Source organism: Leptosomus discolor, chromosome 11, assembly GCF_034619465.1.
Source record: "Leptosomus discolor isolate bLepDis1 chromosome 11, bLepDis1.hap2, whole genome shotgun sequence".
NCBI classification, from domain to species: Eukaryota; Metazoa; Chordata; class Aves; order Leptosomiformes; family Leptosomidae; genus Leptosomus; species Leptosomus discolor.
Window position 1 is genome coordinate 22,050,134 of NC_141401.1, and position 25,743 is coordinate 22,075,876.

At 38.9% G+C, this 25,743-nt stretch overlaps 1 protein-coding gene across 1 annotated transcript in view; it reads left to right on the forward strand.

Annotated features, from left to right (window-relative positions):
• The window catches only part of TCF12 (transcription factor 12), a 171,262-nt gene that overhangs the window by 49,184 nt on the left and 96,335 nt on the right, over positions 1-25,743 (forward strand). Inside the window, exons 5-6 of the mRNA XM_086471565.1 lie at positions 1,799-1,867; positions 13,237-13,339. Coding sequence (XP_086327691.1) covers positions 1,799-1,867; positions 13,237-13,339 — 172 coding nt within the window. The remainder of the gene's footprint in view (positions 1-1,798; positions 1,868-13,236; positions 13,340-25,743) is intronic.

Below are 25,743 nucleotides of genomic sequence, written 5' to 3' on the forward strand. Positions count from 1 at the left end.
TGTTGAAGTATTTCTTCCTCTGCTGGCTAAGTGCAGAGGATTTTTCAATTGCATGCGAGTAGTTTGAGATGATACTGAGAGTTCATTCTGAAGCACTAATTATTCACAGCTTGTGTTGGGGATTTTTGTTGTTTTGGTTTTTTTTAAAAAAAAAAAAAAGATGTTCCTTTTTGTTTAATCTGGAGCATGACATGTAGATTTATTTCCTTACTTGTATTTGTGGCTGAATTTAATGATGACCTTTGAGATCCCTTCCAACCCAAACCATTCTATGATTTTATAGTATGCCTTTGTGTGAATTGGTATAAAATTTACAGCAGGAGAAGACCAAATACTTGCATACAAACTTTCTTGATTCATAAACTAAAAATGAAATAATCAGGTTCACCTCTTCCCTCTGTCTCCTGAAACAAAGTTTTGTATGTTTTGCCTTCTCTTTTTTAAAAAAAATCCATTTGTTCCTGTACTGTTAAGGTGGTAAAGTTTTCTTTACTTTGATAGGGGATTTTTTGTTCTCTCTAAAGGCAGTGGAAATTTGTGTGTGGGGAACCCTATTAGTGCTAAATTCTAGTGAAAGTTTGATATAAGTTGAGTATTTTACAAATGTCTTCCTAAACTAACTTTCTTTTTGGAAAATCTGCTAAATCATATGAATTTAAGAACAAGTCTCATGTTAGCACAGAACGTGAAATTCCTCCATGGGGGGTCAGTTAGCTGTGGGGGGTTGGCTCCACCATCCTGAAGCATCAGGATGGCAGCAGGTCGTGGTGGCATTGCTGACCGGGTGGTGGACACTGGGAGGTTTGGATTTTCCGGAGAGCCCAACGTGGCTGGGTTGCCTTAGGAGGAGTCAGCCTCTGGTGCCAGGCTTGGGACGATTACAAAACGTGTGCATCTCCTTGGTTTTACATGTTAGATCATCTTCTTGCACTGAGGAATAAGGAAGGCCTGTCCTGCAGGGTCAAGATAGATGTTATGCAGAACTGGTTTGAAGTAGCTATCCAAAGGAATTCAGAGCGTTTGGCTGATGAATATAGATCTTTGCACAGGCCTTCAATACACTTAAAAATTTGACAGTGGGAGGGGGAAAAAGCCAACTTTCTGTAGAAGTCCTCCATGAAGCAATAAAGAGTGGTTGTCGGGAATGTCGTTTAAATAAGAACAGTTTTCTTTTCAAGAAAACTGAATTTCTTTTACAGGAAAAATTCCATTCCTATGTTTTCCCCCAAAAAAGTGGCGAATCTTAGAAATACATACCGTCTGTATAGAGAATTGGTAATGGTTAAGAGGCACAAATGAATTCATCCCGTGGCCATGTTCTTTTGCAAAAAAGTAGAACAAAGGAAGTTCTCTTCTGCATTGAAATCACTGAAGAAGCACTGGACTTTATTTACCAGTCTGAATCAAGTTTGCATGCATAAATTTTGGGGAAGACGTATGGCCTTCATTTTTTTTTTTTTTTTTTTCAACTAATGAGACACATTACACTGCTGTTTCAGAATTTTGAGTAAAGATAAGTTCTTCATGCTGCCAAATAAGATGACTCTGAGGAAGAGCTAAAATGAGTGGGGGGGTCTGTATTGTAAGAATATAGATCAGTTTCTTGGGAGCAAGGCAAATGGTACAGTTAGCTTTTTGAATTCCTAGGTTATTCCTTGTGATTAACATGCAGAGTTTAAGTAAGTTATCATTGTCTCACGTGTTCAACTTTTACTTCAGAATCCAGTGCTTTTTCCAATAATTTCAATATAGAATGTTATTCTTGTCCTAATTGTTCTTACTGCTTGCCTGTTTACAGGAGAATGGCAGTCTTCATGGGAAAAGCTCAGACCTCTCCACGGACATAGAAAAGTTGAAACCTCAAGAGGTACCACTTACTCTTTTCTGTCTTGTGTGTGAATATATATATATATATATATTTTAATTTAAATCTCTGTGCAGCCTACTACTGGGGTTTTCCTTTAAAGGTCAGAGTACAGTGACCAAATTATTTAAGAAAGTAAATTGTTGACCCAGTACTGTCTGGAATTTCCAAATGTACATAAAGATAAGCAATTGTCAATTAAATAGAATTGGAATTCAGTGATAGTAAGTACATACCTGTTAAAAGCTAATTAAATAAGATGGTGGAAGACTGGCTAAAGGAGATCTTCCTTTCCTGTCCTTTCCCAACTCGTGCCAGAGGTCTGTTCAGGTTGGTATAGATGGTCTGATTGTGTCCAGCAGTGATGCTTAAGGAAAAAGTGTAAGTATGGGGCAAATACTTTGACACCTTTACTGTAGTACTCTCCTGGCAAAGCCAGGGGTTTAGGAGATTGCCTGAACAGAGCTGACCTGTTGGACATTGTTCTTACAGCTATCAGTGGACTCGTTCTTGGCAAGTTGTGAATTTTTCTGACTTTGATTACAGTTCTGGCAATAATTATAAGCGGTTTGTGGCAAAAATATTGATGTTTTTGCCTTAAGTGTGCTGACCCGTGATTTACCTTATTTCTACCATGTTCCTGTGTTCTGAATAGTGATGATTGGTTGTTACTGATGTACTTCATAATTTTCCCCGCCCCACCTTTATTTTACATGCCACTTGTGCGTCTCTCCTCGACCAAACTGAAGAATTGTAATTGATTGGTTTCTGCTTTTATAGTAACTTCTCCTAACCTGTGGTTAGTTCTCTGCGCCAGTCTCTGAATCTTCGTGCTGCTTCTGTATAACTTAGGAGTTAGGGTGGTTACAGCTGCATGCACCAGCCAACGGGAGAGTGTACCATCGAGTTCTGCATGACGTAGTGATGCTTTCGTTCTCTGTTCCTTGCCTACTCATTTCTTTTTGTATTTTTTGACTGTCACTGAGCTCTGAAGTGATATTGTTTCAAAATTGTTTCAAAACTGATATTGTTTCAAAAACTGTAGAATCGCAGAATGTTAAAGGTTGGAAGGGACCTCGAAAGATGATCTAGTCCAACCCCCCTGCCAGAGCAGGACCACCTAGAGTAGGTCACACAGGAACGTGTCCAGGCAGGTTTTGAATGTCTCTAGTAGTTACCACATTGTTATGACATTGTGTTATTTTTAACGTGTTTCTTTTGTATTTATTTTACACCAACTTTTATCTTCTGTTTTACTTCCTGTTTCATGGAGAACTTGCTTTGAAACTCCGCAGTAATATTTAGTTAGGATTACTTTTAAATGTGTTTCATTATCAAAAAACTTTTCTATGTCTTTGTTCACCCACTCTTTTTGATTTATTCATGAAATTGTTGATGAACATTGGGCTGAGAACAGTTTTGTGGGGAAAACACATTGGTAACTTAATTTCACTGTGAAAACTGGACATATATTCCTGTGCTTGGGATGGAGTGTTTATGTATTTTAATCTTTTGATCAATAATTGATTTACCAAAGGTCCTTCTCTTATATCCCATAGCAGTTTAATTTATTTTAAGAGTCTCTGGTAGTACCTTTTTAAAAACTAAAATATTCTTATTTCTGTAGTGTTTTGAACTAACACTGAAGGCTGAGAATCGCTGCAGGCTTGAGAAAACCTTGGTTTTTCTTTAGCTAATAATGTTAATGTTAAATAGTGTTCTGCCACTGAAAGAACAGTGGGTATTTGTATTGGAATTGGCTGTGACAATCTTAAATTTGTGAAAAGGTATACGTCGAGACATTGGTGACTTCTGTGTGCAAAATCTTTTTTGCATAGGCTAAATGTTTAGTTAGAATAATGGAAATTTGAAATAATTTGAAAATGTATCTATGGGGAGGGGTAAAGAAAAGTAGGAAAGCTTCATTTTTTTAGAGGAATAATTCAAGAATGGTAATTAGCAAGACAGTGGAATTTTACAAAGTGCTGGTGGTCTTCCTTATGCTTGAATTATTATACTGAAGTCCATATGCAGTACTGTGTCAAATTTTTCTGTCTTTTGTGGTGCTTGTTTTTCTTCCCACTCTCCAGTCTTGCTTTTAGTTCTGTGTGTGCAGCAGCGGTGGGTTTTCAGTGACTATTTTCTGGTTAATGTATGCAAGTCCCTCCCTTATCTGAGTGATATGGAGCTAGAGATATTTTCTGCGTGTGTTCATAATCCCTTGCATTAGAAGGGTAGCTGGCTCTTAGTGTGTGTTGCAGAGGACTGTAAAGCTGCTTTTTGAAAGCCTTGCTCTACTGAGCTCTTCGGAGGCAGTCTGAGGTACTTGAACCAAGTAGCGTGTTTGCTGCATAGTAATATAGTGCACTGTAGCACTTGAAAGTGAACTTTTTAGCTTTCCTGCTTTGTTTGGGAGCTGTAATTTATACTCGTAATCTAGCAGCAAATTGATATAATCATTTTTTTGGGGATAAACATTGTCTTTTAATTAAACATTTTTCTACCCTAGTTTTTATTGCAGTGTGGCTAATGATTGCTTTTATTTCATAAAGAATAATGCTCTGCGAGGTTTTCTTTCGTTATTTTGATTTTGTTGTAACATGTCTTTGCAGTGAAAGGAGTGAGTTAGTTTTTCATCTGTTTAGATTGCTGTCTTATGAAAAATATTTTTAGATTTGCTTGGAGACATTTCCTTGGTGGATAACCTTTTTATATATACACACATAATAATTTTAACTGTTAAAAATGTAGCATAAATTAGCTGTGGTATTTTTCTTCCAAAATTTGAACTGTGGGTGTTTTCAGTATATTCCAGCATGTATATTGCACTAAAAGCTGTGAGTGTACATTTTGACCTGATTTAACACAGAATCTAGCTTCAGTACTGAGTATGCAGTTTATCTTCCTTTTCATTTATGTAACTCTGCTATATATCTACCTGAAGTCAGAGCTGAACTGATCAAGATACCACTGCTAGATATAGAGGGGTTTGTAGCATCAGTCAACAGGTTATGCCCTCTATTGTATGTAGAACACTCAGACATGAATTGGAATCCAAAATACTATATGCCCAAACTAGTCTTCCCCCCCTCTACCACCAGTAGTACTTTTAATTTGCAAAGAAGTCAAAAAATAGTAATGAGATAGCAGGTTTTTGAAATAGTATTTTATACCTCTTAATCTCAGGTACATAACAAGAAAGGAAGCTGTTAAATAGCAAAACAAGACAAGAGGGACACAGAAATACAGTAAGTGTTATCAAGTCTGTTGTATTTGTGTCCTTTTTGTCCTCTGTTGTTTTTTTTTGCGGGGGAGGGATGTTGTTTGGTGGTTCTTTGCTGGTTATTTGCCTTTCCTGTTGCGTTCTATAAGTAAGCAGATGATTCAGTGTGAAATCAAAGCCAGGATTAAATATCCCATATTCAGTGCGCAGGACACTTTCACAAATGCAGCTTACTTTATAATTTAATTTATGAGCACCACTTTTCAAAGCCAGATTTGATATTTAAGTTCTGAATGGTTTAGTTAGGTTTTTGTCTTTAAGCAGTTATTGTTGTATGGTGGCTATACTTGTATTATTTTATTTTCTGTTTTATAGCTTAGATGAGAGCTGGAAAAATCTGGTTTCAGTCATATAAGCTGTATCGGAGAAGTGGGGTTTTTGTTTGTTCTGTTTTGTTTTTATTGCAACTACCTATCATATTGAAATTAGCATTGGAATCTGTTCACGAACTAGTTTTACATGCAGGCAGGAAGTCGTCCCATTACAGATCATGTTGATTTGTCCCACAAGAGTTTAGAGAGGTGTAATGGGCCATTGGGTGGAGCTGTTTAAAATCAGATGCATCGTTCACCAAGTTAACTTCCTGGAAATGGATTTAGAACTGGAGAAAATGGTGATTGATTCAAAATAGATTCCTTGTTCAATGTGCTATGTCCTCCTTTCCCTTCCAAAGCTCAACCAGGTTAAAAAAAAAAAAAAAAAAAACCCACCATGTTTTCAGTTGTTCAAATATTCCATTCCTGCACACATCATTTTCTTCTATTTCAACTTGGTATGTGGAAATAAGCTAATGAATGTTTTTAGAGCTCTGTTACAAAGCATGTAACTTAGGGTGGCACTTGGAGGGTACTTGTGAAAGCTCTCTTGACTTTTCTCAATAATACCTGAAATTGGGGGTGGTGATAACTACTTTTTTTTCCCCTGTATAGCAGGTGAACAAGTAATGTATAAAGCTGCATTTCTATCTTTAAGGTATTGTAGTGGAAGGTTAAGACTTGCTGATAGTGAAAAGGAAATCAGAATTAAAATGAGAAAGTGTACAGCTCCTTGTTTCTGGTGTGGTTGGGTGATCTCCATCAGCTAACCACGTTCATTCCTCTGTTTAGTAAGTGTTATACAAGATTATTGCCCAATCAAATGAGATGGGCATGAAGTACTGCCTGTTCTCAGCAGGCTGGGAAATGACCGTGGAGGGGACAGGCGTTTGTTTCCTGACACGTCAGACTGGTCTTCAGCTTGGTCTCTTATCTTCTGGATTGTAGCAGGCGATTGATGATAATGTGGATAGCATAGTCTTAAGGAGTGTGGGGATTCCCCCATTGTTGTCAGTGTGCTTCATTGCTGCCGCCACCACCCTGGCATTTTCCCTTGTTTAGAAAGTTACGGTAATTCTCTGTTTGACCTGCGACAGACCCGTTGTTGTCCTTACGGAGGATATTGGTACTCTTACTGCAGAGAAAATGAGGTTGCTGGATGCATTTGTTATTGGTTGTATTGGAAAAGATTTGGTTGTTGAAGAAGCTGACTTTTTATTTTAGTTTTTGATCATAATGCCAATTGGTTGGAATTTTTTTTAGTTGCGTAGGAGGCTTATGTATTGTTGATTAATTATGTTCAGCCACAAACTGACTTAGCGCGTGATTCCCCATTCCCTCATAGAAGTTTCTTGTGCACATCTCTCTGGTCCATAGGATGATACAATATGGTCAAGTGTAGTTGTAATTGCAACATCCCAGCTTACAGTCTATGTATAAGTAACTTGAAAGTAAGTTTTCAGACTTAGCTTGGTTTGTTCTTGTAGAGTTGGTTGGAACTTCTGTATTTTCAGCCTTAAAGTTACTCAAAATTTATGAATTTGTGAATTTTTTTCTTTAAAAATGATAGACTGAATTCTTAAAATACAGCTGTGGGGATCTCTGTGCTTCTTTAGTACTTTTCTGTCAGAAGTGTACTTGGGAGTGTACACATTTTGCTGTCTTACTGTGTCTTTCCCTGTTCTTCTCAGGTGAATACTTTGTAAAATCCTTTTGGTCACCGTTGGGAAGCAACATTGGTCCTCAGTAATAGTTTGCTGCAAGACTGTAGGTGATTTAAATAGAGTTGTGCCATGACCTGTGACAGTGTGATGTTTCTTGGTGTTCGGTTAAGATGAACGACTGTAGTGCAGATGATCCTCAAGGCAAAAGGGAAGAGTACTCTTCCCTGCGTTTGTTTTTAGCTTACCTTCACTTTTGCGAGGTTCTTCCTGATCTGTGCGTTCAGTAGACCCAGGCAGGTTTTGGGTCTGTAGTATTTCCTCTAGGAGCCGTTGACAAATCTGTAGATTCAATGACTGAAAACACTCTTTCCAAAACAAAATGCTTGTTTATTGCTGGAAACATAGATGATCACGTGATCCATAGTCTTTTAAATTATCTAAGACACCTTGGTATGGCTGTTGCTCCGAGCCTCTTGTCTAATCTTTGGTCTATGACTCACTACCGTGTTCTCAGGTGTAGTCTGTCTCTCTGGGGCTGGCTGGCTGTCTCTAGCTGTCTCTGTGTCTCGCTTTGTCTCCCCACTTCCCCCCTCCTTTTGTTTTCTTCCCCTCTTGTTTGCCTTTAGAATTCTCAGATTAGTTTGGAGAGGTGGATAATCCAAAATAAAGTGGATTTCAGCAGTAGAGTCACATTTAGATGACTGTTGCCTGATTCATATGATCATAGCCAAATTTAGCTTGCAGGGGACCTCAGTATGCCTGAGTTTTAAACAATTAATATTTGTTAGTTAAGGTCAGTCAAACGTTCCAAAACTCAAGGAATTGGAAGCAGCATTTATTAAATTTAATCTTATTCCTCAGTAGTCATGTCAAACTGGAGTCAACTATTCATTTTAGTGGAATTTTAATGTCTTAAATTTAAAGGTGATAATGGAGCTGTGTTGTAAGTTGCTACAATGCAAATACCCACTTAGTGATCTTGCAGCTTGTTTATGAGCCACAACAGGGTCCAATTTTGGTCTGTTCCCAGGGACTTGTGTAGGAGAGGGCTTGGGGATAAGCGAGGAGAAGCAAAGAGAAAAGGTCTGTTTTCTATAGTTTGGTGGAGGAGTAAATAAAATGCTGTGGAGTGGTTAATGGTACAAGAAAAAGTTATTTCATGGGTCAGTAAATGCGTGGGAAAAATGTGTGCCACCTACTTAGTGGCTCCTTTGTTTTCCACATTTTATCCTGAAGTGGAAATACAATGTTGTGCTCCAAAACCAAAAAACCCACAGCTTGAGTTGGGATCAGGAGTACAGTTTTGCTTATGCATGGACAAATCCTGGTGTGACTTCAGAAATAGTTACTAAGGGATGATAGTTTTACATTTTTGAAGTGGAGGCGAAAGGGAGAGGATGAATACTACACAAGCTTGGGAATCAGTGCAATGAAAAGGGGTAGGAACAGTGAGCTGGGGAGGCCTTTTGGCTTGTTAGGTGAGTTTTGTGATTGACTTAACCCAAAATGTCTGAACTTCAATGGTCATTGAAAGACATTGAGTTTTAGGAGGTTAATTACCATTTTATTTTGCAAAATGGGGCATAGACTCATTGTGTCAGGTCTTCCCTTATGGTTTGGTAGGTTAAACATGCCTAGTAAGGGCTTGTTTTCTCTATTCTTCCCATTTCTTCTTCTGGGTCTTCTAGAATAATACATTCTGTAAGATAATTTTCAGGTGTCCTGTATACAACTATTTATGATTTTGTAAATAGTCTCAGATTTTTAATTGGTTTGGCTGTGTTAGCATACCTGTGCATGGAAAATCTTCCTGACACAGATATAGCCTCAATCACTTGGATATTTGGGACATCTTACGCAGAAGAGGTGGGAATGAAAACTGTCGCAACTATTGATTTTTTTTTTTTTTTAATTGATGGACGTACTTTATTGGAATGATTAGAGAACATCACTCTAATCAATGAAATACCTGAAAAATGAACAAAATAGAGCATTTAACATTGAGAGTGCTTTCGCTGCTCAGTTGAATTGCAGTGCTAATTAGTAGTAGTCTTTCAGATGCATTGCATGACAAGTATTATTAGTAGACAATACTCATTGCTTTTATTTGTAGATGTATCTGATACTGTCTTTCTGATTACAAACATACAGTCAGACTGAAATCCAGGGAGAGACCTGGCAACGTTGCACAGTGCTGTAAGGGAACAGTTAACCCCCATTAGACTTTATTTGGGCTATAAGAATACAGAAAGAAGAGTTTTGTCTTCCTTTGGGAAAGGTAAAGCCTGCTTTTGTAGTAGATGTGTAAGAGGTTGGAAGAAACAAGATGATTTTGAGTTTACTGCTATGGCATCTAACCATATTCAAAACCAGTTTTCTTTCTGTAAGCAGAAAATCACCCTGAGCTATCTGTAGTCCCTTCAGAATAGGGTGCTCGGAACAGAAGACTGTTTTGCAGACTTTTTGCCAGTTATTTGCTAAATACTGGAACTGTGCACTCTGCATGCAAATCTGTTGGTGTATTTGCTGGGGAGCAAAGGTGGCAGCCATGGGGATGAGTACTCAGCATGGAGTGTCTCCTTCTGGCCTTTCTGTGTCAAACTTGCCTTGCAGGTAACGATAGGTAGCAATCCTCCAGAGGGCTTTGGAAGCCCACCTGTGGTCCAACGAATGATGTCACCAGCCCGTACCATAGAGTCAGGTCAGAATATATATCACTGAACAGTTCTTCCAAGAGGGAGAGGAGCTTTTGGCATAGTTGGCTTCTGTTTCTGCTTGGAGGTGGTATCAATCTAGTTACAAGGAAGTGAGTCCCCTTTCAGAGGTAGTCTTCGAAATTGCTGTGAGCTGAGATTTCCTTCCTTTCTCAGAAAGAATGAATGAAATTTGGCTGTATATATTATTGAGTCTTCCTTAAAACATAGATTTGAAAAGGGGGTCTCATAGAAATGTGTATATATCCCCCCCCGCTGGTTGCTTTTGCCGTGAGGGATGAGTTCAGGTGCTAGCTGGTGGTGTTTTCTCTTTGTTACTTAGTCACACAGGTGGGCTATACCTTTTAATAAACCACTGTCCTTTATTGGTGTTGCAGATGGACTCTTTAAGACTCTCAACTGCATTCTTCTTTAAGCTGTAAACATATGTTGTCAATTTGCACTATCATATTTGTTAAATACATTTTTTTTTTAAGCCTTGATTGTATGACTAGAAGCTTCCAGTAGCTTTTCAGAAGCTATTGGAAGCCTCTAAAGTTTTCATCTATGATTGATCTTCCCATCTACTGCTCATCCCAGTAGAACTACATGCTCTTTATTATGTAAGTTAACAATACAGATGTAAAAGCAAGGAATGGTATCAGGAATGCAATTTTATTTGAAGTACAGCTTAAATGTGAAGAATGCTCTGAAATAACTCTATGTAATTTAAATCATTGTCCTTTAGACCTCTTATGATTTTGCTTAATTTGCTTTTGTGAAGTGAAAAAGAAGTTTATTAAATCAAAACTGTATGTGTTTGTGGTTACTTTATATTCATTTTGTGTGGATGAGTTATGTGTGGGAATCAGCCCAGGGTTTCTAGTCCCAAACAAAACTCTGCTGCTTGAGCTGATAATCCATAACTCATTACTAAAGCGGTGAATAACTAGTGTCAAGTGTCAAGGATGGTGGCCAAATAAGACCTCTTTACGTAGGTCCACTGTACATAGAGGTTGAGAGAGGTTACACTTGCACAAGTGTAAATTCTGTGATGCGTGACAAAGAATGAAATGTCTGACACAATTTTAGTTAGGAATTGAGTTCAAGTACAGAAAAAACAATTCCATTTAAAGTGTTTGCACATGCCTTAGTACATTTTCCCCCCATACAGTAAATGTTCTGTTTTCTGTGACTTTAGCGTTGTGAAAAACCTCTTGGAGCATTTTCCGGGTAAAGTAGTTGATTAGTCTGGTGGCATAGACATGTAACTTTGGTGCTGTGGTAACTGGATGCAAGTGCATCCTGGGAAAGAGAGGGTATATGAAAAGAACGTGATGTAAAGAATTATTTGAAGGAATTCTGATGATAGAAGGGAGAACCTTCATTTCTGTGTAAGCTACCCACCCAGTTTTCCAGTTCCTTTATTTTTTTGGGGGGGATATGTAATATTAACTTGGGGAGGAGCATTGTTAACCCTGTGCATTAGGTAGATTGTGTTGCATGGTGTGTATTTTCAGCAGTTCTGTTACTTTGTGAATAAAGGTCTCATGAAGATTCCAGTTTCTGGGGCTCATCAGAGTACCACTTTCTGAATGTCTGAGATACGGATTCTCTTTTACCACTGATAGTGTCCTTCCTAGTTTGTTTGAAAATAAAATATAGCTGAAGTATTGTCTTAGGGAGGAAGGTTTTAAAAAAAAAAAAAAAACAACGCAATAATGAGTACAAGTGGAGAGACAAATAGGAAGCTGCCTACTTAGGAGCTATATCTTTTTGGTCCTCTTTTTGCAGATTTTTGTTTCTTTATTCAGCAGATTTAATTTCTTTTTTGTTTCATTTCAGCATAAAAATAAACCACATGTGGTGACCTTAGCTAGGAGCCACTCCATTTCCTCAGCAGCTGCTGCTACATGCTGCTTCTCTGACAGACGCGGCTAGGTCATGGTTACCAGAGGACACCCTTGTGGTCATAACCAAGTTGTAAATGTCACTAGGATTGTTTCTGAATGCCTATCACATGTGTATCGCTGATTCTGGAGCAGATAAAGTCAGCCGAAGATTCACTGGGGAGTTGGGACTCCCAGAAGATTACTTTTAAAGCCGAATAGCAGCCGGAGTTGTGACATGCATCCATAAGCAGTGGTAGTGATGTGACAGTTATTTAGCCCTCAGTTACTAGCCCTTTGGTGGAACTGACAGCACGCCTGCAAAGATACTGAGGCCTGTTTCAGCCCCATTAATGTTGTCTTGCATGTGAGCCTGCAGTCTGAAAAAATGATAAATGTTCAGTGATTGATGATTTTGTAGTCCCAAGGCACTTGAGATGGTTTCTGGTAGCTGTGAACAATTTCTCCCCCTCACTTAATTAGGTCTGAGCTTTAGGTTTCTCTCTGACAGACTTAAAGAAGCAAGTAAGTGGGAATTGTAAGATAAGGTTACAAAATATTTTTCAAAACTTTGGCTACAAAGGAGGTGCAATTTTGAGTGCCAGGTCTGTCATGTTTTGTACAGAATAAGTGAGTCAGTGCACATTTGATCAGTCTGAATGGCAAATACCATGTTGACACCTTTATATGGAAAAGCTGAAAGCATTTTGATATGTACAAAAGAGAATTTTAAGTAATTGGGTTAATTAAGTAATACATGCATCCTAGGGCTTCAGTGATTTCTGTTTCTGTACTTTTGGTGCAACCTTTCCATAAGCCAGTGTTTCCTGACTGACTCCATAAGGGTCACTCCAAGCCTGCTAAGTTGGCTATACTGATGCTAGAAAACTGCAGACCAGTATTTCAGTTTGAGTGCTTGTTTGCAAACTGGGTGGCAAAGTTGTTTGTTTAATCACTATTTGAAAATAAACCTTCTGTCAGTGAGCTATGCTGTTTAGTAATGCGATAGTGTCAAAATGCCTATTAATCTGTAACGTTAATAGCAGGCTGCAAGGGGAAATGGGATTTCTTCTTCTCATTTGCGCTAACATTTTTTTTTCCTAATGTCAGTGACACTTCCTGACCTTTTTACTGTGTTATTTTATTAATGCAAACAGAAACTTTAGGGAAAATAAAAAATCAGTTGTGAGTTCTTCAGACTAATTTCACTCTGTCAGTGGTTAGTGACTTAACACTAAGAGGATTCAAGTATCAAAATATCTCAGTATTACTCATTTTTTAGAAATGTTGTCCGTGAGGACACAGATTATTAAGAAATTATGCCGTTTCTTTTTGATGGGGGAGAAAGAAAAGAGGGGGAGAAACTAAAATGTGGGCAGGGAGTAATTTCTGTGAGATAGACCCGAAAGCCAACTTTTGTGATTAATGACCAATTGTGACTCTGCACATTTAATTAGGAAAGTGTCATTGCACTCAATTAGCTGGGCTGCCAAATAATCTGTTTAATACTCTGGTCTTTTTTTCTCTAGGGTTTTGCAGACAGTCCTCATTACAGTGATCACTTGAATGACAGTCGATTAGGGCCCCATGAAGGATTGTCCCCGACACCTTTCATGAACTCAAATCTGATGGGTAAGTAGGTAATTCTTTACGAGTATCCCCTCAAAGCCTCTTTGGTCAGAAAGAGACATTTTTCATTCCCTTGTCTAGGCCTGACATGTCAGGCATCTGGAAGTTGCTCTATTTCTCGTAGCAACCCTGATTTCCGTATTGAAATCTTTTTATGTTGGGCAAATTCCTCGTAAAGGCCATTGTCCAGGGCTTTTTAGAAGAAGGAACCCTCTAGATTTTCTCAAGTTGATCTGGAAAGCTGCTAAATTTTGTTTTGATTTTTACATTTCTCTTGTAAATTCTAAATTATTTTAAAGCTGAATTTTGCTTAACTTTTGCTGAGAAGACATATATAGCAATTTTTAATTTGTGCTTTTAAAAAAAGAAATTTTCTTTTTTCTGACACTATCAATTCCTGACCTACCAATTTACTTCAGGCTTTTATTCAGTTAATCATTTGAGGGCTTACCTCTTATTTTTGATCTTCTGTACCAATTTAAGTATCTTTCAAACTTGAAGCTTATTTTCACTTCTGAGAAAGAGATGCAGACTCCTGTTTTGCTAGGCAAGTGTTGTTAGTGCTTCCAGGCCTGTGGGTGTCCAACATTTTCTGCTTCTGAAACTGAAAAAACAAGCAAGCAAAATATGCTTTGTATTTTGTGGGCTTAGGTATTGAGAGCTTTTTCTTCATTGCCTGTGCTTTTGTGTTACCTGAAACGTGTTAATGTATCAGTGGCATTGTTTGAAACTCTTCTCCCTATTCCGGTTTGGAGCATAGAAATGTTGATTTAAAAACATTTCTTGTTTGTCAATACATGGTGTTTGGACAGTCTTTTTTTTTCTTGTATCTTAAACTTAGGGATGACTCTGAATATTTGTTCTGAATTTGTACATTTGACATTGTTTCACTTATATATATATATATATACTGTATCTTGTAGACATGACCTATTTTGCGATCTCGGTATTGTCCTTCTAAGACATAGCCATGGTAATCTAAGTGGATTACCTAAATCCAAATCCTGGTGGTCTGCAATTTCTTTTGGAAATCTTTCTACTTTGCTCAGTCTTTGTTTACTACTTTAATTTTCTCTGAAATAGAGACAGACAAAGCACAGCTATTGCTGAAAACAGAATTTTGTTTAAACCTTCATATATGAACCTGAAAATATGTAATTTTAAAATGACCGTGTCTGTAGTCTTTGTTTAGAGAGAGGACATGTCAGTTGGTCAATGATGCTTAAATCTGAAGACAGTAAAGCTAAAATGTAGTTTCCCGTAGTTATTTTGATAAGGCAGAGTAGAGCTTCCCCCATTACTGTTTCAAATATGTTGTCTTTTTTTAAACACAGGGGGCTAAAAAGACAGGTTATTTCAGTTGCTTCTCTGGTATTTTGGTCTGTAGTATGTATGGAATGGCTCTAGGCGTTGTAGCTGGTACTGATTTTATTTTACAAAAATAGGAAGCAAAGTTTGAATTTTTTTTAAAAAAAAATTGTAGTACCAAAGGCAAAATATTTGCTCATACTTTTATTTTGAGCCATCCAATTTCTCAAATATATGCCTTTAAATATATGAAGAAAATAATTGGTGCAATTGTATCTTCTTAGTTTTTCAGTTTTATTGAAGACACGGCTAGTTGAATCCATTAGACATAATAGAATTACATCATTAATACAGATTTGAGAAGAAGCTGCTGTTGAGATTGTTTTGTAGAGAGAATTAATGAATTACAAGATGTGTATATGTCAGTCACTTAGCCAAAGCAGCTGTGAACTGAAAGAGTTTTGTAATGCTTTATGGCTAACAGTTCTTACGGCTTTTATTTTGTTGGAGCAATAGTAATTAATTTCCTTCTATATGCAGCAAAGACTTATAGGAAGCTTTCAGTATATATCTTACCTCAAAACTAAAAGTATGCTTTTAATAGTATCTCACCTGTGGTTTTTGGCTTGTCATAACAAAAAATTACTCGTTTTACTTATTGCTACAGTATAGGATACAGCTTTGTATATCATACTTCCACATCATGAGTTTTTTGCAGCTTAAGCTGATGCTGAAACTTTGGAGAGAGGAATGGTAAAAGCAACGTAAAAAGACTGAGTAGTAGTTTTTTATTTAGTACCACTATCTGTGTTCATGGGGTTTTGTCTATTATTGCAAAGAAAAATGAGATTTCTTATTAAGCTTTTTTTAGACAAAAAAATATTTCACAGTTTGTTAATAGCAAATGGTGGACACGTTCACATAAACAGAACAAACCCATCCATTTTATTAGTTCCTGTAGATGGTATTTAATGCATTGATTGATTATTGTGTGATCTTCAGAGGGTAAAAGGAGATGGAGGCTAAGAACATGAACTTGATGAGCTTATAGGAAATATTTCACTAGGCTAACAGAGTGATGGAGCGCCTGGGGTTCCACACTGAAGATACAAGAAACACATCCCTTTCCAACATTTTACCGTGCCTAGAATACATTTCTGAAATACTTTTAAACTATTAAAAAAAAAAAAAAGAGCGAGCAACAATATATTTCACCATTGCTGTCAACACTTAAGAGCACCATTAAAAGAAAGAATTGTGTGTCAAGGGGATGTTGTTGTTTTGTGTATTATGTTCAGCCGTAAGCATATTTGCCTGAAGAGATAGCGGATTATAAAGTGCCACTGTCTTTCGTGATGGAGCTCTCCAACATTTTAATGATCTTGTACATTGCAAAAGAGAGAAATTTTGTCTAACAAGAGTTGATAATGATTCAATAATGAACAATTTGCCACAGAAAGATGCATTTCCATATTCATTTAGATATTTTTGAAGTGTTTGTGGAGGAAGTAAAGCTATTACGTTGGATTGGTTAGTGTTCTTCACTAATGAATTCTAGAATTATCCTGTTGATTTGTTAGTATAAAAAAAGAAGGGCCGTTGCTTGTATTTTAAGTAAAACTACTGAATCCTCTTGGCACCAGCTTAGTCTATTGGTATCCATAGAGATATGTAGAAAATCAGGCTAAGATACATTGGTGGTATTGTAGCTTCATTTAGACTTATAATCTTTGCTTATTCCACACTTTCTGTTTTAATTACATTCTAGAAAACTGTTCTCAAGGATAGGAGATTCTCTGTAATTATCTTGCATTTTAGTACTCTGCACTTGCAAGTAGAGGTCAGTTTTTGCTAGGACCCTTCAAGCATGTGGTACTGTATCTTCTGTTGTCCTGTTCCCTGGACTTCATTCTACTGAGCTCATCTGCTTGTGCTTACCAGGAAGAAAGCAAGCAGGTCATTCTTAAATATAGCTTAAAGGGGTTTTTGTTGGTCCGTCTTGAAACATTTGAAGTGGGTCACTTCCTTTTTTTCCGTGTAACTGTCTTTCCACAAGAGGTAGAAAGCATAAAGGCAAAACTTTTATGCTTCTTGTTCATATGTGTACTACACAGTTCCACAAGCTTGCATGTGATAAAAAGTAATTAAAAAATACAGTCAACAGTGAGTGAAAAGATGATGGTGGAATACAAGCTTGCTTTGTTGACATCTGTCGCTTGAGTAGAAAGAGATGTCATTCTTTCAATTTCTTTTTAAATATACTTCTTTGTTTTCTCATTATTTCTTTAACTAGCTGCTTTACAATTTAATTTGATTAAATTTTAGAGCTCCAGGTGTTCCTGAGCTAGCTACAGGATTTGCAGACTGGTCAACCAAGATAACTGGAAACTGTCATAATCGGAAACCCTCTGTGGGAATGGAGCATTTTAGATCATTTGCATCTTCCCGACCTCCCCTACTCACTGACTCTAGTAGACCAGCTGCAGGGCTGTAGTACCAGTTTATTTCATATCATCTGTTGGTGTTATAACAGTCACCTCTGTTAGTATCCTAGCGAGGTGATGGCTGTGCTCCCCTTCCCAACAAATGAACTGCTGCTTTGTGCTGGGTATGGCCGCTGTCTTTTCTTACGGCCAGCACTGAGTATGGAGGACCTGACAGTGCAGGGATGTCAAGACACCCATCGGTCAGTGTTTATGAGGGAGGGAGTAGAAGCTTGTTACAGCAATTAGAGCTAGAAATTATTCGGATGGTTAATCAAAATATAATTTCTTATGCTGTAACTAATACTATGAATATAAAGGGTAAGCCTGAAAAGAGCCTGGCCCCATCCTCTTGACACCCGCCCTTTAGATATTTGTAAGTGCTGATAAGGTCCCCTCTCAGTCTTCTCCAGGCTAAACAGACCCAGGTCTTTCAGCCTCTCCTCTTAAGAGAGATGCTCCAGTCCCCTCATCATCTCCGTAGCCCTCTGCTGGACTCTCTCCAGTAGTTCCTTGTCTCTCTTGAACTGGGGGGCCCAGAACTGGACACAGTACCCCAGATGTGGCCTCACCAGGGCAGAGCAGAGGGGGAGGAGAACCTCCCTCGACCTGCTGGCCACACTCTTCTTAATGCCCCCCAGGATGCCATTGGCCTTCTTGGCCATGAGGGCACATTGCTGGCTCGTGGTCAATTTGCTGTCCACCAGGACTCCCAGGTCCTTCTCCGCAGAGCTGCTCTCCAGCAGGTCGACCCCCAGCCTGTACTGGTGTGTGGGGTTATTCCTCCCTCAGTGCAGGACCCTACACTTGCCCCTGTTGAACCTCATCAGGTTCTGCTCCACTCAACTCTCTGGCCTGTCCAGATCTCACTGAATGGCAGCACAGCCCTCTGCTGTATCTGCCACTCCTCCCAGCTTCGTTTTGTCAGCAAATTTGCTGAGGATACACTCTGTCCCTTAATGATGCCATTATAGTTTTTGCTATGAATCTTGTTTTAATTATGTTTTAGGAAGGGAGAGGGCAGATGCAAATAGTGAGTTGGCAGACCTTGTATTTGTCAAAATAATAGTTAGTTTTCCTTGAGTTGCCTGCTGTAGACATTACTAATTTAACAGGTGGAATAAAATAGGCATCACAACGGAAATGATCTCTGGAGACATGAGTAATGGCAAGATTGATCTGAAATAATTTATATGCGGTTACACTGATATCAACTTGGAGAACAGTGGGGACAGAATATTTTGTATTCTTCAGAGAATTCATTAGGAAGAAAGAGGAAAATGTTAAAAGAAAATAATGAAAAAACAGGGACACAACAAAGATTGACAGGTGCTTCAGTTAATCTCATTTTACAGGACTAGGGCAGTAAGTTGAAAGAAAATTGTGACAGGATAGCTCATCAGCTTCACATAGTGTGTAATTATCTGTCAAATATTATTGTAGGCTAAGAGTTCAGAAAAACTTTTCTTAGTAAAAAAGATGCAAGTATAAGATCATCAAGGTACAATACTTAGGGGTACTGGTCTCCTGCTCTAAGACACGGGTCCACCACAAGCCATTGATTATGAACTTCTGTGCTGGAAAAGTTCCTTGAAATTCATTTTGCAGTGACTGGCATCATGCAGTTTCACAGTGTTACATTTATGTCTTATCAATTCACTTATTATTTTGATAATTAAAGTTAAAAATATTAAGATGCTGACTCATCTGTAAGTAATGGATCATGGCTACTTTTCCCAAAGTGTTGCCATTGTTTCACCCCAGTAAAGTTCCATGTTTTATGGCTTCAGATGGGCTTGTGTTGTTTTACAAATTAGCTTTTTCCAAATCAGTGTATATAATGAATTTGGCAAATGGAAGACTTATGTTTCGCTTTCCTTCTGAGAGTGTCTGTCTTCCTTTTGGGGCGTGTTACTGTCCTGAATTGCTGGATTGACACTGTTTTCATATGATACTACAGATTGGCTAAAAGCCTAATGTGAATTTTGTAGTATTTTGGTTTTTATAATGAAAATTTCAAACCCAGGCTAATGTTTTAAGTTAAATTTCAGTTAATTCTTCGTCTCTTCCAGATAATTATCTGTATCATTCGCTTCATAGGTGCATATATAGTTTCCATAAATAAATTCAGGTGTGTCTGTCCCCCTGCCTTTTTATTATTTTTTTTAAATGTCAGCAATCTTTTTGTTCTGGGCTCTTTCTGTGTCAGGCTGTGTCCCGGCTCTGGTGTGGTGTGTCGGGCAGAGGCAGGCTCTTGTCAGCTGTACTTGCACAACCTCGGACCTGACGTCCTGGTTACTGCTGGCACAGAGCTGCCGATCTGCGGGCTGAAGCTTTCTAGAGTTGCGACGTTTTGTGTCTGTCGCTACAGTTTCAGATTTATCTTCCCCCCCCAGGTATTACATTAAATAAATTCCACTCACACCGAAGAATTGCTCTCATCTGCTCTTCATTTTCCTTTTGTGAAAGCTAATGGGTTTCTGGGAAATTAAATTACACAGTCATTTAGTGACAGTGCTAAGTGCAGGGCATTTTTACCCTTGGGTTTTTGCTCGCAGGAGTGTGTGTTAAGCTTAGTTTTCCCTTCTGTTTACAGTAATGTTTCAATCAAAGAGCTTCCCGAACGTTTCTTCAAACACAGCAATACCTCAAGGCCTTCTGCGAATGCAGCGGGGGGCTGCGCGCGTTACGCCGCGGCAGGTGTCTGCTCGGGCTCTACCCCCGCGGAGACCGGCACCTCCTTCCCAGGGCGCAGCTGTGGCAGAGGGGCCCCAGCAGCCTCCCCAGGTGGGGCTCAGGTGGGGCTCTGCCAGGTAGGCGCGGGGTCGCAGCTGGCAGGAGGCCTGGCCCCGAGATGGGGCAGAGACGGGGAGCAGGTGCGCGGCGGGCAGCCTCCCCTCCTGCCGGGGCTCTGCTCGGGCCGTAGGGCAGTAACGAGGGCGGGTGGCGTTCTGCGCGGTCAGAGGGTTTGTATAGCCTCCGAGTCGGTGTTGGGGCTGTTTTCAGGTGGTCTGCAGTGCTGTGTTTCAAGGAAAAATAAAAAAAAAACCAAAACAGAAAGGTTTTTTTTTCAGGCAAGTAAGGAAGTAAAGAAATCTGTCCTTGAAAATCCATCCAACTGTTCGATTTAACTTTGTACTAGGAAGAGCCACTGATACCTTCTCACTGGATACTACTACCAGTGCCACAGGTACCTTTGGAGGACTTGTCGGAGCCTCTGCAAATCCATGGTGTGTCCTGCCAGCAGAGCTGGCAGTACTGGACACCCGCGGGCAGCGGTGTTGCTTGCGCTGTGTGCTAATGGGAGGGGAAATGGGACCTAGTGTTAATGGTGTTGGAGGAAGGTGAAATGTTGCCACCTTCAAAAAGGTCTCATGTTTAAACCCGGAATTTTTTTCTTACTCAAAGTACTTCTAAATTGCCAAGCCTGGGAGTTTAAACATGCAAGTCTGTGGCTTTTTAATTTTGAAATATTTTAGTTCTGATAAAATTTGTTCTGCAAAGCTTGGGTTTTTAGTTAATGCAGTGATATGTTTTAGCATTGATTTATTCACAGCGTACTCTGCCTCTGAAAAGGGGAGTAAATAGTAATCTGATGAAATTTTTAAGTCTTGCATTTCCTCTTTGTTATAACATGTCAGTTTAGCTGCTGTAGGGTATGTTTATCTGTTACAAGGCTCATCAGTGCATGAAATGCTGAAAGGGCATATTTCTCTCCTGTGGTTCCTGCCATCCCTGGGCACTTGTAGATGTGTTCCAGTGGATGGGATCAGCTGGGTGAAGCTGTAGGATTTTAAATTTCAGTCTGTCTGAAGGCGCCAAGCTCCTTTACAGGGAGAAGGGAGGAGGGGGTGATTCTTTCCCGTACTGGTGATGTAACTTCCCCAGGAGGCAGTTGCTTAGGGATCTACATAATAACTATTATCCTGTTCAAATAGGAGACTGTAGAAAGCTCACTGGTGATTAAAAGATAATTTTGTAATTTTTCATGGCTTGTCTTTGTTTTGCAATAAAGATGTTTGCTTATCGCCAGGTGCATAAAAATCATTTACTTAATCTCTATTTCATTCCATTAATTTTTTTCATTCTCGTGTGCATGTAGCTGTGGCCTGTCAGTTGCTGGCAGTCCAGTTTTTAATAAATGCAGCAGCCTGTATCCAGTGATTAAATTCTGAACTGATCAACCAAAATGTTGTAACTAGGCTGCTCGTGCCAAAACAAGTGGCTTTTGTGATTTAGGGCATCGTAGTATTTGTATTAATATGACTTGAAGTTGTTAATGGTTTTCTTTAGAGTCTGGCTTTTAGTGAGTCAAGTGTTTGTTGCTGCTCGAAACCTGACTGTTGAGATACACAGACACCTCAGTGGGGAAGGCGGAACAGATGAAACTGAATGAGCGAGCCTATAAAAGGTGTAATTTTATTTTTTGGGTGTGTGAAGGTGTTGGACCTCTACTACTATCATTTGTGTGAGTTGCCTGAGTGGCCACTGCATTTTCCCTAGAGCTGTAAGCTGCTGTAGGTGTGCCATGCTCCAGCTATATAGTAGATTAATGAAACATGTATCAGCGAGAGAAAACAATTTTTTAATTTGATTTTGGAAATAATGTCTGGGCACTTTCACTTCAGTCCAATATTGCAACAGATTTTTGTTTCTGCAAAGTGGGTAAAAGATTTTCACATAACAGAAACGTGCAGAAGACTGGAGAAACTGCGACTCCTTCTATTAAGCGATGGCAATATCTTGCTTTATTTGCAGGGCTTTCTTGGTTGCTGGGGTTTTATGCTTTCCCGAAGGCTAACAGCACTGCAACTTTCAGCGTCTGTCACTCTAATGCATATATATACATTGGGAAGTCAGCTGAAAATTCTGCGGAGTTATTTCATAGGCATCCAGATGGAGGGTCACTTTGAGAAATAGAAACTTTTTTGTCCTTATGTGTGGAAGCTTCACCAGGATGGCATTTGGTGAAGGGAGGGTGCTATTCGGTTGGGTGGGGTTTGTTTTGGTTTGTTTATTTTTTTTTTTTTCGAAGATGCTCACAGGGGTCCCTCATCCAAAGATTAAATAGGAGAGAGAGTTGATACATCATTTGATGTGATGTGTTGTATACAGGATTAAAGGAACTGGCAATATTTGGGGTTGCTGCTGCTGATTCCTTTAAAGAAAGCAGTAGCCTTAAGTTCAGTGATGAAATAAAGAAGGCTCATTGACGTGGGAATGGGGAATAACCACAGCCATTATTGTTGAAATAAGTTGACACTGATTTTAAAAGTTTTTCTTGTTGAGGTCTGGCCATGAACCTTAAAGGTAACGGGGAACCAAGTGCGCTAAAATACGTAATGCGTAAATATAGAACGTGTAAATTCAAATCGGGATTGTACAGACCACGTGCAAAACCAGTACTAGCGTCACAATAACGGTAACGAAATTTTACTTTACTTCCCGGTGTAACGGGGACCTCTAAAATAAGCCTGGCACTTTAGACACAAATACGATACAACAAGGCATCTTGCAATTTCTTCCTCTTACATGATGGGACGTAGAAAGCAGAAGTCTTGAGAGTGATGTGTGACTTGTTAACAGTCTTGTAAGCTTCCAGGCTGATCCCTGGGGTCTGCATTGAATGCCTAAGTGCATCACTGTATCATAAATAAATTCGTGTCATGTTTAAAAAAAGTTCTGCAGAGATAGGAAGGAGTGTACTTGTACACTCTGTATCAGGGTACTGCAGTTTTCAGTCCTGTTCTGCATCGTAGGAGAAAAGTGAAGTTTGACTTACTATTTTTCTGTGATAAATAACACTTCTGTTTCTGACTGAATTAATTTCTTTCCTATGACATCATTTGTTTGTCTCGCACATTGCTAGTCCCTTGCAAGCTGTCACCTCAGATTTAAGTTATTTATGTGCTTATTGGGAGTCTTGAGGTACTTTCCAACTGAAGCTACAGGCTGATTGACCTGCTTGAATAGAGATTTACAAAAATTAATTCCTTACAGAACCGTATTTCTGAAATATGCCTTACCTATCTTAAAAGTCGCCTTGCCTTATGAAATATTGTAGAGAATCTTCTGATCACGTCACCCAAACTTCAAATTGGAGTTTGTGGAAGTTCATGTGTGTTACACTATAGAAAGCATTTAGGACACCTTGATGTTCTACCTATCAGTCAAAACATGAGATTGGGTTGGGTTTTTTTTGCATATTTATAAGTTTCTTTTTCTTTAATTTTGGAGGAGATTTTGTTTCCACATAGATGTGTTGCATTATTATACAGGTTCAAGTTCGAAAGATACTGAAATTTGTACTGATAGGCAAGATCAGAAGCAGCTCTTGCTTATTTTCTGGGATACAATTCTGTCTTACTTTGTACTTAGGAGAAATGTCATCCATTCACCTGATGTGAATTAAATCTTTCTTCTTAATGGTAGGCGAGGTGGTATTTTTTCAGCAGTGCTGTGTTCTGTGGCGAAAGATCTGCTCATATATTTTACTGTTGCTGAAACGGTTTTTCTTTACATCTTCAGGGACTGATATTTTTAAGCTTAAGATAAATGTCACTAGCATTGCTAGCATTTAAAATATTACTTTATAAATAACAAAGCTGAGAAATCCACGCGCCAAGTTTTTTCAGGTATCTCAATCTATCACTTTTCTGAGCGCTTTGTGTTGAGCTCTGAAAGCACAACCGAAGTCACCCGTTGGTGCAGCGCTCAGTTTACTTTGCAGCGCTGCGTTCCTGCCCAGCATACTAGGGGCTTTCGGGTTATTTTGTTTTGTTTGGTTGCTGAGAGTGGTGGGAGGACGAGTGATGATTGGCTTGTCTTTCTGGTGCTTGGCTGCATTTCCTTTAATTTTTTTGTTCGCTGCTTTTATTCATCAACGACAATTTATAAACAGTGCATGTTTCACAATGATTTCAGCCTTGAGTGCCAAACAACTGTATGATTTTGTTCCTTTGTTTGACAGCTAGCTGGCACTAAGCCCTGTGCACAATTGTAATGAATGTTTTTGTCCAGTATCTGTGTATATTCTTTATTTCATTTGTATTTTTGCTATTATGTTAGAGATGTCTCTTCCTAGAAATGTGGTTCAAAAGGTCCATGGTTAAAAAATCCAACAACTTTGTAAAGCTGTTAAACAAATGGAGTGTAAACCTGCTCCTTAAGTATTTTGGAGCAGAGAGTAAAGGGAGAGGGGCCAGGAGAGAAATACTGCTGGTTTTCATTGGTGCAGTGGCACAGTTGCAAACTGTGAGAAGGAATACGGTTTGTTGGCAGAAGGAAAAAGCTCATGTGTTTCTCCCGTTGGTAACCATTTTATGTAGGGTGGTTTGCTTACGTGTACAAAATAAACAGTGGGCTTTCAGCAGCGTATTTAGAACAGACTAAAGGTAAAGAACAATTTTTTTTTTAAATATAGATTATTTTCTGTATTGATTTATCTAATTTTACCTACATTGAAGAAAGCTGGGAGCACAAATGTCTTGAATGCAAGATACTGACTTTAGTTTGCTCTTTCGTGCTTGGTGACGTTCTGCAGCATGAAGGAGGGAAGCTTCCCTGTGTACTCCCCTGAGCTTGCCTTGTGTGCCTCCCCCTCTTCCCCCAGCCTAGGCGCAGCTTGGTCTCGTGATAGGGACATAGTGCAAATGCCAGTAAACTGATGTGAAATAAAACACCAAATTGAGAGGCAGTGATTCATTGGGAGAAAATGTTATCCAGGCCCCAGTAACGTCTTTTGTTTTCTTCCTTCTTTTAACCTGTGCTCTTAAGCATCGTTATTCCCTTGATAATCAATTGCAGCACCAGCATTGAACTGAAAGCTGTGTTTTTAAAGTTGCCTCTGTCCTTCTATCCAATCTCTCCTATTTCTTTGATGGTACTCTTACGTTGCTTTCTTGTTTGTTAATGCAACACAATTACGTATCATTGGTCCAGGTTATTTCCTTCAAAAAAATACCAGAAAATCAAAGGTAGGAAATAATGTAAACTTGAATTTACTCTGAAATCATCTGTCCTGAAATCTATAGAGTATAATTTTACTGTGGTTTTACTGTGTGGTTAAGCTTGTATTTTTGTCCCCTGAATGCGCCCATCTGGATCAGTACACTGTTCCACCTGAGCGCTTCCATCAGGCTCGCTCTCAGCTGCGCTCCTGGATTTTTCCTGTCTTTACCTGGCTTGTCTCCCTTCCATGGTCTGTTAACTTTTTTGACTGTTTTAAGAAAGGACATTTTCTGTGGTTTTGTGCAGATATGTTGCTCTTTGTAGACGTATTTTCTTTTTGTTTCCTTCATCTTGAATATAAAGAAAATAGAGCTTTAAATCTGATTATGCTCTGTTGTTGCTTACAGTGTGGTGCTTACTTGGCTGTAACACCTGACTGTTAGAGCATATTATTCTTCATATTTGCTCTGTTTCTTTGTGGTTCTTTCTCTGTGCACCTGTTATTTATTGGCCAGTGCTATGGGTGGCGTACCATGGTAAAGAATTCTGTCGTCTGTTCCAGTGTGGGTCATCTTTGTTTCTGAGACATTGGTACATTCCAAACTGGTGTCTTGTAAGTGGTCTTACAGAGGTGCAGTGTAGTACAGTACGTATTCTCTTTCATAG